The sequence below is a fragment of the Lytechinus pictus genome, chromosome 6, assembly GCF_037042905.1.
Source record: "Lytechinus pictus isolate F3 Inbred chromosome 6, Lp3.0, whole genome shotgun sequence".
Classification (NCBI taxonomy): domain Eukaryota; kingdom Metazoa; phylum Echinodermata; class Echinoidea; order Temnopleuroida; family Toxopneustidae; genus Lytechinus; species Lytechinus pictus.
In genome coordinates this window covers 8,952,405-8,967,712 of record NC_087250.1, presented here as the reverse complement: position 1 = coordinate 8,967,712, position 15,308 = coordinate 8,952,405, and the positions used below count along the sequence as shown (strand labels likewise).

The following is a 15,308-nucleotide window of genomic DNA, read 5'->3' as shown; positions in this document are numbered from 1 at the left end:
ACAATCGCCCCCTGACTTCTACTTCAAGGAAAATATTATCCCCATATTTTTATCGTCAGGGACTGTTACCCCCCGGAAATTTACCCTCTAGACGCCATACGGAGCCTCTAAAATGCCATCGACTCGACGACATGGCGAGATACTTTATCTTGCCATGTCGACTAAATAAGCTTATTATGTCCGCATGGCGCGATACGTTATCCTGCCAAGTCAGTCCACTTATAAAAAGTTATTATGTCAACATGGCGAGATATTTTATCTTGCCAAGTCGACTTAAATAAGTTACATGTCAACATAGCGATATATCGGGATTCTCGCCGGGACTTGTACACTTCATATTTCGCCATGTGGACATATCTACTTGACAAGATAGAATATATCGCTATGTCGAAATAATAAGCGTATTAATTACTTAGGCGGCGGAAGCGGAGGGGGGACCTTTCTCCCCTAAATTTGAGGTGGGGGACGGCCCCCCCCCCCAGATTTTTAGTTGAGAACCTTTTTTTTTGCTTGTCAATTTGTTTTCTACGCCCCCCCCCCCCCTAATTGAGGTTAATCCCCCCTAAAATCTTTGTCCCCCCTAATTTTGGTTAAAAACCTGTTTTTCTTGTCAAAAAATTTTGGTCGTCCTTCCAATAAATTTTGGTTGATTTGCTTGTCAATTTTTTTTACCTGTGTCCATCCCAAAATTTCAGGTGGACCCCCTAAATTTTTTTGCCTTCCGCCGCCAATGATTAATTAAGACATGGCAAGATAAAGTACCACGCCATGTCGTCACGTTGATGGCATTTTCAAGGCTCCGTACTAGGGGTAATTATTCGGGGTAATTGTCTGGAGGGTAAATTTCCGGGGGGGGGGGGGTATTAGTCCCCGGCGGTAAAAATATGGGGATAATATTTACCTAAGTAGTTTTCAGGTGGTGATTGCCCTAACTGGGTTATTGTTATAGAACCCAGGCGCGGATCCAGGATTTCGTGTGGAGGGAGGGGGGGGGGGGCAATTTGACCTGATATTTGGCGCCCATATGTGTACTTTTCGAAAAATGGCGCCCACTCCCTCCCGGCCAGGCTAACTTAAGTGCCTTAAATGGATTTGAATTATCTTATAATCTTATTTTTAAAAAAATCAAAGACCACTTTTTCATGTGTTCTTGACAAAAAAATCCATGAATATATAATGTAATATCAATGGGAGCGCGAAGCACGAGCGATTTGGGGGGGGGGGGTTCAATTTGGTTTAACTTCTAACCAGAGTAGGCCCTACTAGAATTTTGTGTGGACGGGAGCTATAGTTTCTGTACTGTTGTGTTAGAATACCCCTCAATAATATTAATGATAACCTTTTGGGAATAATGCAATCTCGAAGCAATCGACTAATTCTCATCAGTTGCGTATTTATTCAGCATGAGTGCACGGAAGGGAGGGGGGGTGGCGAGGGCACCAAGTAAAAAAAATGAAATGGGGGGGGGGTAGACGTCAAAGAAAATCTGAGATTTCATTCTCAAAAACAAATTGAGGTATCTCACAAGGCCTAAATAAATAATGAGAACGCGAAGCGCGATCTGATTTTTTAAAATAGATTTTTCATGTATTATATCTTGGAAGCCTAAGTCAGGGGTGGACCCAGCTTCCGCCAATAGGGTGAGGGGCCATTTTTTCACCCATATTTACCCCGATCGGCCGCTCAAAGTTGATTTTTTTTTCTTTGAAGGGGTTGTCCCAGTGCCGTAATGAGCCAACAATCTCGAGGGGGCTCGAGATTGTGTATCGCATAAAATTAATAAGAAGTTGCCAGTGAGCGAAGCGAGCAAGCAAATATGCTGACATTTTTATAACAAAAATACAAGGTTGTGATAGATTTTGACATAATATTTGGAAAATATTATATTTCATTCTAATCCCTTTCCTTTTCTCTCTATTTTTTCTTAGTCTTGATTCTCTCTTTTTTTAGGGGGGGGGGGCAAAACGCCCATGTCCTAACAGTCATTGCCTAGCTTTACTTTATAAGCAACATAAATGTGTAATAATCTCTTAAGTCCTATGTAATCTAAAAATGAAATTTCATGTATTTTGTCCTGAAAATTGAACATTTTGGGCAATGTTTGTGAGCCTGAACAGGACGCGTACGTAACTAGATAATTACCACGGGCGCGAAGCGCGAGCAGAAATGTTAAATATTCGTTCTGGACTGGTCGAAAAGGGACCTGTTAAGGATGTTTTGCAGTTAGCCATTAAGACGATACATATTTCAACGATTAAATAATGCGTGCGCGAAGCGCGAGCTGAACATTTTTGATGTTCCAACCTAAAAAGATGAGATTTCAAATCCCCCAATGGGACAATCAATTCATGTTTGTCAATCATGAAAAAGGATGAGTAATTTTTGGTATCTAACTACAATAATAATGCAAGCGCAAAGCGCGAGCAGAAATTTTTTGATATTTTGATTCGAAACAGGATAATTTTAGCACGTTTAGAATAAGATCAAGCTTTGTATCTCAAAAACATGCGTGCGCGTGTTTTAGAGTTAGACAGAATACTGGCAAGCTGAATACATTTCATTTTTCATCATAAAAATCAATAATGCGAGCGCAGAGCCCGAGCTGAAAATAATATTTGAAATTCCGATTTGAAAAGGGTCAATTTAAGCGCTGTTTACAGCACTGTGTATATAGGGAAATTTGATAGCACTATATAAATAATGCGAACGCGAAGCGCGAGCTGATATTTTATTATTTATTTGACCTAGGATCAAGACATTTTAGGCCTAAGGACATTTTGTCATCATATAAGAATGATGACTATCTTCTATTTCTTTTCCTAAAACTTGTTGACATTTATTTTGAAAAGGGGACAATTTAGTTATTATGAATTCATACAAATTTTATTTCATATTTATTAATCTGTTAAGCCTCATGAGTGTGTGAAATTTGTTGACAGTGCATGAGGCTTGAAAACTGGATATTTTAAGTATTTTTGTAATCCTGAATAGGATTCATTGGTTGATATTATTTTTAGCAAATAATGCGAGCGCAAATTGCGATCCGGAATTTTTTAATGGGGGGATTTAAGTAGTTTGTTATAGAATTAATATATATGTATACATAACTCACCAATCAAAATGCGAGCGCACAGCTCTAGCTCATAGGCCTTTATTATTTTTTTTTACAATCGAGACACCTGAAAAGGTATATTTAGAGAATCTTATATGAAATATAAAAAGACAATAGGTAGGCCTACTTGGCAAATAGTGCGAGCGCACAAAATGTTGCAAATGTTGATTCATACCATAAAACGGACATTTTCCAGAGCACATAAATTGGTAAATAAAACAAAATAATGAAAGATCGATGTCCGATCTGAATTATGTTTTGTATATTGATATTTTAAACTACATATCAGCCTATTGAGCAAGATATGTATCTTATCGAACAGGCAATGCGAGCGCGATGCGCGAGCGAAACTTTAATATAGTGACATTAAATATTTTTACAAATTGTTTTCCAAGTCTTCTCCTGACCTTGTTTTATTCACTCGTCTTCCTCCTTTTATGTTTCGTCTTCTTTTTTCTCCTTCCTTTCCCCCTTTTTTTCTTTCCCCGTTTTTCACAATTTATTTGCTCTGTCAATAGGGGGAGGTTGCCCTCGGGCCGCCTCGATCCGCCTATGTTAGTAGTTGTTATGATGAACACGATGCATATCTATTAAAAAATGAATGCGACTGCGAAGCGCTAGCTGAAAACTTTTATAATGGTGAAATGAAAAATACATTTTCAGTTGTCAGGTTAGAATATCAAATATTTTCAGCTTGTGCTTCTCGTTCGCATAAAAAACTGTAAGGTCGGGATGCGTATATAATTAAACAATTTATTGATGCCAGCGCGAAGCACGAGCTCAATTTTTTTATATACTGACTTAAGAAGGACTAAGTTATAATTCCTACTCTAATTGCTTGTCCTTTTTCTCTTCCTTTTTTTCTGTTTCTTACCCCTTTTTTGCGCCACCAAGGGGGGGGGGAATCTTTGCCCCCTGGATCGGCCTATGTATTTTGACTTTAAAAACACTAACACTTACATGTGGGATTGAAGCAGAGGATGCATATTTCATTAATCAAATATTGCGAGCGCGTAGCGCGAGCTGAATTTGATAACCCTTGTTTGTGACCCTAAACAGGGTATCTATCTCGCTAAACAGACTTAAAACTCGAAAACATTGTTTTTTTCTGCTATCGTAAAAACGTGATATTTTAATTCAGCCGCATTAATTTAAGTTTTTTGGCAGGACATATATTTCACTATAAACAGGAAATACGAGCAATGTTGCGCCCCCGGTAGAAAATGAATTTGCATGAAGCCCTCTAAGTTGAAGGTCAGTTTGGCGCCCTCGGTTGAACATAAACTTGGCGCCCCCATGTGAAATATAACTTTGCCCTCCCTCCCCCTCTGAAACATGTATTAGTCGCATTATGGTCAAAATTCAAATTAGCGCTCCCCTAGTTCGAACATCAATTTGGAGCCCCGCTATATCGAACATCAATTCGGCGCCCCGTAGTTCGAACGTTATTTTGGCGCCATCAAATCGACGTCCAGGTCAACATCTCCCTCTACCGTTTCCCATCTCCTTTTCTTTCTTTTTTCTTTCTCTTACCCTCATTCTCCTTCCTTCCTTTCTCTCTTTCTTTTCTTTCCCCTTTTCTTCTCTTTTTTCTCTCTTGTCTTTTCCTCTTTCTTTTCTCGTTTTTCCTCCCTTCCCCCTTACTCTCTCTTTTCCTCTCTCTCTCTCTTTTCTTATCCTTCTTCCCATCTTCCTCTCTATTTAAATATTCTTCTCTTCCTTCCTCTTTTTTTCCTCCTTTTCCTTTCTCCTTTCTTTTGTTTTCTTCCTTTTCCGTCCTCTTTTTTCCTCTTCTTTCCCCTTTTCTTCTCCCTTTTTTTCTTTTTTTCCTTTCCCCTTTTTCTTCTCTTCCTTTCTCCTTCTTACTCTCTTTTCTATTATCTTCTTTACCATCTTCCTCTTTCTTTTTTTATTCTCTCTTTTCCCCCCTCTTCCCCCTCTTTTTTGAGCTGGGGGTGGGGGGTGAGGCAGTTCCCCCTCGGCCCCCCATGGAACCGCACCAAATAGAACCCCATGGCCTCGTATCATTTGACCTTTGGTCTTCTCGATGACATTTGATATATCTTATTATAATTTTACACACACTGCGGACTATCGGACCCGCGGTCTATCGGGCCCGCGGTCTATCGGACCCGCGGTCTATCGGGCCCGCGGTCTATCGGACCCGCGGTCTATCGGGCCCGCGGTCTATCGGACCCGCGGTCTATCGGACCCGCGGTCTAACGGACCCGCGGTCTATCGGACCCGCGGTCTATCGGGATGTCCCCTGGGAGATGTTACAGTTGCAAGTCAAAAGTTTTATGAAACGGGCCCCAGTAGTTGCAGTAAACACTGATTTCATGAGAAAGTCTGTAAAACCAGGCTTAATTGTCAGTATATCATCGAGGATCTAGATCTGGTACAGTTTCATAAACTGAACTTTGTGAAATCTTGAAATCTACGCTGAAAATGTTCAGACTGAACTTCCCCAACACAGATAAGCGCACGTGGGACTGTGTATAATTATTGCTTTGAGCGTCGGGCCCGACGCTCTACCCGAATCCTGTGCTTATTTGCTGATTTCTCAGCAATTACACAATTTCTTCCAGAATCCTTTGGCACATGCGTTTTATTTATACAAACAGACACTTTGGTGGTCATTTCATTGGATTCTTTCATTTTGATATCGTTACCAAAACTAGCATTTACCTTTAAGGGCAATATATTTGATATTCCCCGAAAGAAGAGCCAGTCAATATTTTTATTAAAATCCAAATCAGACATTTAGAGCAAAAATCATGGAAATTGAGATATTTCTTTTAAGAATAGGGTTCTAATCTGTCATGTTTTTATCAGTTGATAGGCTCAGCACTTCACCATTATGACATACCTTTTAGGTCCCCAGGGACGCATATCTAGTTCCAGAATCCTGCATTGTCTTTGTTATGCCATATCCAGACCTGCCAACCAGTACATTTTTGGCGTATTTAGTATGTTTTTGCAACCAAAATACGGCAGTACGTTTTTTCTTTAAGAAATACGTTTTTTTTTTTTTTACAAAATCGTAATTTATTGAGAAAAATCATCTCTGTATGTCTCTATTTCATAACACTTACACAAATATGGTTATTTAAATGTAATTTCAGGTTTTTTTTTCAATCATTTTGTTAAAACCAGGGTAAGACAAACACATGTTTAAATTTTTTTTTTTTTCATTTTTTCATCTGCAAGAGCGGTGCGCATATTAGCTGGCATGCAGCTTGAGCGCCGCGATGAGCGGGTGCGCCGCGCATTTTGTTATGAAATACATTTTTGGGGGGAAAATACACTTTTTTTTTATCACAGAATACAATTTTTCATTCCCAGAGGTTGGCAGGTCTGCATATATTGTTGCTGCGCAGAAGCGTATCTCTTTCTTCGCGTCTTTAAATGCCCGGATATGAGACCAGGGAAAATACAAAGGTATATTTTGCGTCGTCTCTGCATGCCAAGTCAATACACGCATGGAGACCGAGCAAAAGACAAAGAATATACCTATCCTTTCCCGATATTCAGAAAATCTAGGGCAATACAGTTTTATAAATGACCGTCGAAATCAGAGATGTCTGATACGGGTGATAATTCACATAGTATCCCTTACCGAACCTTAACCCTATCTTAACTGGGCTATTTCAGACTAACATATACTTGATTGACCCCCCCCCTCAGATCTCAGCGGTTGATTGCGCGATCGTTGCGAAAATTTGCACGCGCGTTAAGCCGGATGTAAACTACAAGACTGTATAGTAAAATTTTCTAAAACTTAATTGCTTATATTTCTTTATGAAATAAATATGCAAAAAAGGGTATAAAAAAAAAACTGCCCTAATTTTGGTGTTTTTTTTGGTATGTTTTTGCATTAAACTCTATTTATATAGCTAGTAGAATGCTAATTTTTTGTGAACATATAGAAATTGACCCCCCCCCCCCAGTTTGATAAGGGTTAACCCTAAATAGACTGGGCTATTTCGACGCCTAAGAAGATGGGGAGCCCCCCCCCCTTATGATCTTGAACGTCGATCGCGACGAAAATTGGCACGTGCATTACCCATGGCATTATCTACAAAACTATAATATCAAATTCTGCGAAAAATCTAAAGAAATACATGAGAAATTTAGAAAACAATAGAATACATAAGATGTATTCTATTGTTTTCTACATTTCTTATGTATTTCTTTGTTTTTTTACTTTTTTTTATTGTTTTTTCAGTGGAAATTGTCAGGGACTTTATTTTGACCATAAACAAGTTAAAATTAATTGATTTTAAGCAGTAAAAGGAAAAATAATGATACATTTTATGAATTTTGGCTAAAAACACTATTTGCATTGGATTTGTACACAAATTCACGTTTTTAAGTAATTTTGGGTCTGCATGTATTTACGAAATGTTGCGTAATTTCGGAACCGCTTACCCAGGGGTCACAATTTTGGTCTCAAAAGTTGGGCGAGACTTGAAAGTAAAAAGTCAGCGAGCAATGCGGTTAAAAAAATTTAGCGGCGGATTTATCGCAAAAAATGTCGAGGGGGGGGGCTGATTCAGCCCCCCCCCTCCCCAGTCTTCTTAGGGTTAAGACAGGCTTTAATATGCCCTGTGTTTTGTATTTCCTACATCTTTAGTAAGGGCATACTGACTCCATCTACACCAACTCTATTGAAGAAGAAGAAGAAGTGCGGTGGTCCTACTCCAAGAAGCTCATCTCCCATCACTAAAAACAGACAACCAGCAAAGTAAGTAGCAACAATGGCATATGGCCATATGCAGCATACTGTACCAAATCTATATTCATGACGAGAGAATGGCCAGTTCGGAGTTCCATTCTGTGCAGGGAATAATTTTCCTCGTATCGCATCGCAATTTGCTCCACACTTTTTAAAGACTGCTATGCATAAACTCTTTCGTATAGCATATTTTTACATAGGACTGTACATTACTTAGTTGAGAGCTTTTCTCTTATGACCAAAAATGCTATTCAAATTTGTAAAGCAAAATTATTCTCTGCTGCGCATGATCAGGAGAAGATCATTTGTACTAAAATAATATGGAGGTTTGATATTTATTGAGATAAGCACCAACTTTGATGTCTTGATTATTCATGCATTCTTTTGAATTAGGTTTTTCATTTCTCAGTTGGCCAAGTGCATTGATATAACAGCATGCTAATGCATTCACAGAAATGTAATAAATACAGTACCTTGATAGAGTGTTCAATGTGTGTGCTATATTAGTCACCTGGGCCCCGTTGTACAAAGAGTTACGATTGATCCGATCAATCGTAACTCTATGGAAATCCATTAGTGTCATAATTTTTTGTACAGGAAATTTGCAAAATGTCCTTTGTAATCAAAGGAGAACACCCCAAATTGTCAAGAAATCAATGAATTTATGGATATGCATTCATATCTAGATTTTTTTTTAACAAACATGCATTTCATATGTTGACTTTGCTGGCTTTCCATAGTTGCGATTGATCGGATCAATCGTAACTCTTTGTACAACGGGGCCCAGGTCTATGCAATTTCTGCATCCTGCTATGTAGGGCATGCTCACATAATATCTTGCTTTGAATTCTACCTATCATAATGAAAGAAAAAAAGCTGATATGACCAAAATTGCCCTTGAGGTAACTCAGAACTGGTCTATTCATCAGCAAGCTTGTCATGGTGGAGCAGTTGCCACCCCCCTCCCCCCCCCCCCCCCCGAAAGTTAGAGAACTTACATTTTTTACTGAAAATTTTTACGAAATTCACCTAAAGTGTGCATGAAGTCCTTAAATTTCAATTAAGTAAATGCAAAAGCGCCCCCACGACAAGCTCGGTGGCAAATCCTATTGTCATGGATCCAGATCTGGTACTGTGTCATTACCTGAGCTTCGTGAAATAGTTTAATCTAAGGTGAATAGCGATAACCCTGTAGATCGACTTCAGAGATAAGCATATGTGGGACAGTGTATTATTATCGCTTGGAGAAATACCTGATATTCAGCGCAAATCCTATGCTTGTTTTGCTGATTTCGCAGCAATTGGCACCTTTGGCACCTGTTATTTATGCAAACAGACACTTTGGTAGTCAGTTTATTGCATTCTGTGCAAACTCATTGGCCCGTAGTCTGAACTCGGATTTAAATTAAACCCTGGTGTAAAGTTGTGGTTTAACTATGGAAAGCCAATTGGAGCACAAATCCCCAACAGTACACTTTCAATCTATCAATTCATATGACACCCAAATTGTTCAAAATTTTCAGGAATGATAAATGAAGTATTTTTATTCATTATAAAAGGAAAAGGAAAAGAAAAAAGTAAACATAAGAAATATACAATATAAACATAATTATTTAACTTTTGGTTTTATTTAATTTTAGCACAGAGTTAGACCGTGGTCTAAGTTAAACCTGACTTCAGAATATGGGCCATTATGATCATTACCACAACTGGCATTTATCTTTTAACAGGCTGAGTCCATGTGGAAGTCCCAATGTAAGCTTAGTACGGGGTGCAGAATGGATTGGTACCCCTACGCGTCCTTCGCCGTCCAGAACGTCGGTCCTTCTAACCCCGAGATGCACTCCTAGTAAACTAGATTTCAGCTCGATAGATAGTGAGACAGAGAGACATAGTTGTATGATTGAACCTAGGAGCTTAAGTTTGGTAAGTTCATGAAAGTGATAATCAATGAAGTGGTGTTTTGTATTCCAAAACGCCGGGGGGGGGGGGGGCTTTTTTGCCTACCCCCCCTTAAGATCCTTGCCTTAAAATTCTTAAATATTGCTAAACAACGGCTAAATTTTGGACTGGATGGATGGATGGATGGACGGACGGATGGATGAATGCATGGATGAATGAATGAATGAATGAATGAACGGACGGACGGATGGATGGATGGATGGATGAATGCATATTACATGGATGAAAGCATGCATGGATGGATGAATGCATGGATGGATAGATTGGATGTGTGGTGGATGAATGGAGTAATGACTGACTTTAAAGGGGAATGAAACCTTTGGAAAAACAGAAAAATCAAAGAATAAGAACAAAGAAAGTTTGAGCAAAATCGGGCAAATAATGAGAAAGTTATGAGCATTTGAATATTGCCATCACTAATGCTATGGAGATCCTCCCATTGGCAATGCGACAAGGATGTGTGATGTCACATGTGAACAACTTTCCCTTTGATGGACTATAAAATACCCCCAAAATGTCTCTTTTTGCTTTTTCTTGCGGTGATACAAACTCTTTAGCCATGATGTATTCTTTAAAAATCTGTATTACATGCCCTCCTATAGAAAGAACACACGATCTACTGATAGATGTGATAAAAGAGGCAATTTAAGTGAAAGTATACTAAAGTAATGGGGAGAGTTGTTCACAAGTGACATCACACATCTTTGTCGCATTGCCAATGTGAGAATCTCCATAGCATTAGTGATCGCAATATTCAAATGCTCATAACTTTCTCATTATTTGTCAGATTTTTCTCAAACTTTCGTTGATCTGTTTCTTTGATTTTTCTGTTTTCACACAAGCTATCTTGTTCCAATGGTTTCATTCTCCTTTAATAAATGAATGTATCAACAAATAAATTTATGAAAAAGATGTCTTTAATACATTTAATCTTTTTTTTTTTCCAAAGAAATTCAAATTCCAGTATGATAAACTTTTATGACCCATGTTGTGATAGTATTTGACTATTCCCACCGGATGGATCAGAACTTTGATAGTATAAAAATTTGAGTTTTTAATTTCATGCCTTTAAGCATTGTTGACAAAATTACAGCAAATGTATTTAATCTCGTTTTCATGCAGAGTTGTTAGAGGATAAGATTTTTTTTTTTTTTTTTTCAATTTTTCAATATTTTTCTGAGAATTTACAGGAATTTTCCATTCTCTGTCTTTCTGTCTAGGAATTTGATGAGTTGGGGGAAGACAGTGACTGAAACAGAGACTACCTTGACCACATCCAGGATTATGAATATTCATGAGAAAGCCAACAAAATGAGGCTGTAAAGCATTGACAGATACAGTGTTGAATAATTCATGAGACCTTATGGGTTGTGTGGTCTAGCCTTGGACTTGTGAACATGAGGTCAAGAGTTCAAATCCCTGCTCGGACATTATCTCCACTTTATTAAACCAGACTGGGCTGAGAGTAATTCATTTCATCTATAACTGATTAACTGAGACATTGTGGCCCATGTTCTAAATTCTGGTTAACTAAAAAATGGTCAGGGGCCCGTTGCATAATACTTTTGCCATAAAAAACCCTTGCAAATAAACAAAAACTCTGGCTAACAAAACTATGCAATTGAAAATTACACGTTTTTTTCATGGCGAAAGGTTTTATGCAACCGGCCCCTGATGTTGTGGTTTAACTATGGAGAGCCAAACATTACACGATTATATGACATGGCAGGCTCACATTATCAGCTCATTTTACACTCAAATCATTCGTAACTGTTTTGCAATGATACTCAAAATAGCTTTCTTCATTATTATTATTTTATTCGGCACTTAAAGATAAATTCCAGTTGTGGGAACGATCTCAAAATGATTTTTTACAGAATTTAATGTAATGATCACCAAAGTGTCTGCTTGTATGAATAAAAAATATGTGCCAAAGGATTCTGGAAGAAATTGTGTAATTGCTGAGAAATAAGCAAAATAAGCGCGGATTCTGTCATTTCCGTCGGGTCTTTATTCCAGCAATAATAATACACTGTCCCACGTGTGCCTATCTGTGTTGGCGATCTTCAGTGTGATCGTTTTTAGCTAGATATTATGATTTCACAAAGTTCAGTTTATGTAACTGTACCAGATCTAGATCCACGATGATATATCAATACTTTACCTTGGTTTTACAGACTTTCTCACGAAATCAGTGTTTTACTGCAACTACGTTCATTTAGCTTTAATAAAAAACAAGACAGCATGTACAATGCAAGATTGAGAAATAGTACAAAAAATACAAATATTCTTTAGACCCTTTCTCACCCAACCAGGTAGCCTGGGTAGGAAATAGGTCAACTTAATGGCCATGACCCACAGGCCTCCCCTCCCACACCTGATTGGGTGAACAAAGATCATTACATACAATAGAGTTACAAAATGGAATAACATGATGATAGTATAAAACAGGTAGGTTGCACAAAAAAGGAACCAACTTATGATTAACAACCATAGAAAGCCAGGAGGAACAAATATTTGATTAAAATAAATTGATCCAGAATTAGGGAACAGTTGAAATCAGCATTAAAGCGTGAGGGTACAACGAAAGAAATATAGAACCATACAATGTAAACAACATTTTGACATGTTTCAGATTCCCATAAATGTAGCACAGAGTTAAATCATGGTCTAAGTTGAAATGGACCCCAGAATAAGCCAGTTCGGAGTTCCATTCTGCTCATGATCAGATGAAGGTCAGTTGTACTAAAGTGACATGGTGGTTTAATATTTAATGAACTATAAGCATCAACTTTGATGTCTTGATTATTCATATATTGTAAATAAAGAGGCTTAAATAGGAGGAAATTATAATTTGTAAACAAATTTTCGGCATTACTCCTACGTGTTCAAGATCGCACGCTCAATCTGTAATGAAAATCATAAGTCAGAAAAAATTGGAACACGGTGGGATTCGAACCTGCCATCTACTGCTTTCCGGGCAGCGACTTACCCACCAGGCTATTCTGGTTCACGGCTAAATCACGATGAACTGGAATTTTGTCTGACTTATGATTTTCATTACAGATCGAGCATGCAATCTAAAACACATAGGAGTAATGCCAAAAATTTGTTTACAAATTATTCATATATTCTTTTGAATTGCGTTTTTCATTAGATCCACACAACACGTTGATCCGTCAACTATAGCGACTGGTATTACACAGTTGGCCAAGTACATTCTTATAAGAACATGCTAATGCATTCAAAGTAGAAACGCAACAAAACCTTCATAGAGTGTCCATTGCTGTGCTATTCTAGTCACCTGGGGCCCGTTCCATAAAGCTGTTCGTAAAATATGAATGACTTTACGCAAGACCGGTGACTAATTACTACAGAAATTGTTAACAAAGATCCCAAATAATTTGACTGACAAGCAGAAAAAGAGGATTTATTGCACACAAAAATATGACTTCATGTTCAAATTCAAAAGATTTTAACCCATTTTTACAGATGTATGATTTTTTTTGCTATTACTGATAAAAACCAATTTGTTTTCGGATTTTAGAGATGATGGAAATAGTGCTGACAAATATCGGTGAAAAGGAACAAAACAATACGAGAACTCAGTTTTTATACCTCAATTCTTTTCAAGTTTATTTTGTTTATATACAACTCAAGAGTATTAAGACATGAATGAAATCAGCTCTTTTTAATCATCAAATTAATCAAGACTAGAAAAAACAAGATTTATAAGGATTTCATATTAGCATCAAGAGCATGTTTTAGAATATTATATTGTTTTGTTGAAGAAATGAAAAAAATCAATCTTGGAGTTTATGGAACAGGCAAGGATTTGTTTACTCTCATAATTACAGGGACCACTGAAAGCCTTTCTGGAAGGTATTTAGAGATTTTACTAAGTATATGGTCGCCCCCTTATATCGACTTCTTCAGTCTCCTGATTCCTATAGAGATTTCTTTTTAGACAAAAGAAGGTGCTTATGTTGACTACTTAAGGCATCCTCTTTTTTGTGGTTGGGGATCCGCTGTCCTTTTTTTTTATTAGGATTCCACACAACAGCAACGATATATGGCTCCAAATAAATCCAGTAAAATGTGATTTAAATATGGCCCCATTCTTTATATATATATATATATTAGGAATATATATATATACACACACACATGTAATTATCTACTCATGTGATGAGAATATGTCATTTTGCAACAAAAAAATTAAGAATGTTTTAAAAAGATTTTCTATACTTTACACCTTAATATGTTCTAATATGTACTAAACAGAATGTATGTTATTGTATATATTGATGAGAATAAAAGATAGCGACCTACTATTGACTTATTGCTGAAAGTGATTTGGTTTGCTCTGATCCTGTTGTGTTACTTTGAGTGTACTTGGCCAATGAAGTCATATTTTGGTTGTGTTTGGGTGAGCTAGATGCGCATTGTGGGGGCGGGATGATTGGGGAGGGGGTGGAGTTCAAGAGGAGGAAGAAGAGAGGGGAGCACAAAGCGAGGAGACAGTGGAGAGACTACATAGGAATGAGGAAACGGGGGAAGGAGAGGGGTAGAAGTGAGACAGAGAAATAAAAGAGAGTAAGAGGGAGAGAGTAGGGGTGGGGGTCTATATCTTACTAACTAGCTTTTTTGTAGACCCCTCCACTTTTTCATGTTAAAATAATATGCATATTCCAAATGAATGGATCAATATTTAAATAAGTTGGAAATTTGTGTAGGGTCTATATGTTTATGAATGACTTATTGTACTGGTACCTTGATGAAAATGATATTATTTATGAAGTTGTCATAATATGATGTCTATGCAGTTATGACGTTATGAAATTTATGATGTCAGTTTGTTTATACTCACTGAAAGAACCATTAAAAGAATACACCAACTGGGGAGTGAACTGTGTGTGGTCTCTCATTGACTGATAGTATTAAAATATACGTTTTCAGATATCTACTGAAACTACAGAAAATAAATTGACCTATAATTGCATTAATGTATAGAGAAACTAAAACGTTTTGAGAGGAAAAAGTAATTGTTTTGCTACTTGGTAACATAATTATTGCGGTATAAATGTATTGAGTAGTTGATTAGCGTGTTATCATTCAAGTGGGTCTATATTACTAGACTACACTAGCATTATGGGTCAGGAATCTGGCCAGGTACGAGCAGTTGAGAACTCGAGGTGGTGCTCCATTCGTCGTATCTGAATTTTTTTTAAAGGGGGAGATCCAAGAGAGGGAGAAAGGAGGAGAGGGGAGGGGGCAGTATATAGAGCGAATAGATGTTAAGAGAGAGAGAGAGATGGTGACAGATCAAAAGTAGGACAGTGAGGAGGTGATCAGAGAGAGAGAGAAAGAGGATGAACAGACCGCAGTATATTACCCCCCCCCCCCCCCGCCCCCGATCCGCGCGCATATAGTATAGTATAGTATTTATTTTCCGTATAAAAACAAAAAAAATGCCAAACGGATGGATAGCACATT

At 37.7% G+C, this 15,308-nt stretch overlaps 1 protein-coding gene across 1 annotated transcript; it reads left to right on the top strand.

Annotated features, from left to right (window-relative positions):
- The first annotated feature begins 6,530 nt into the window (after positions 1–6,530).
- LOC129263413 (uncharacterized) lies at positions 6,531–13,177 on the top strand. The gene is made up of 4 exons (XM_064100712.1): positions 6,531–6,553; positions 7,749–7,859; positions 9,581–9,776; positions 11,033–13,177. The coding sequence occupies exons 1-4, from the start codon at positions 6,531–6,533 to the stop codon at positions 11,063–11,065; spliced, it is 363 nt and encodes a 120-aa protein (XP_063956782.1). The 3' UTR covers positions 11,066–13,177.
- The last annotated feature ends 2,131 nt before the right edge of the window (positions 13,178–15,308 follow it).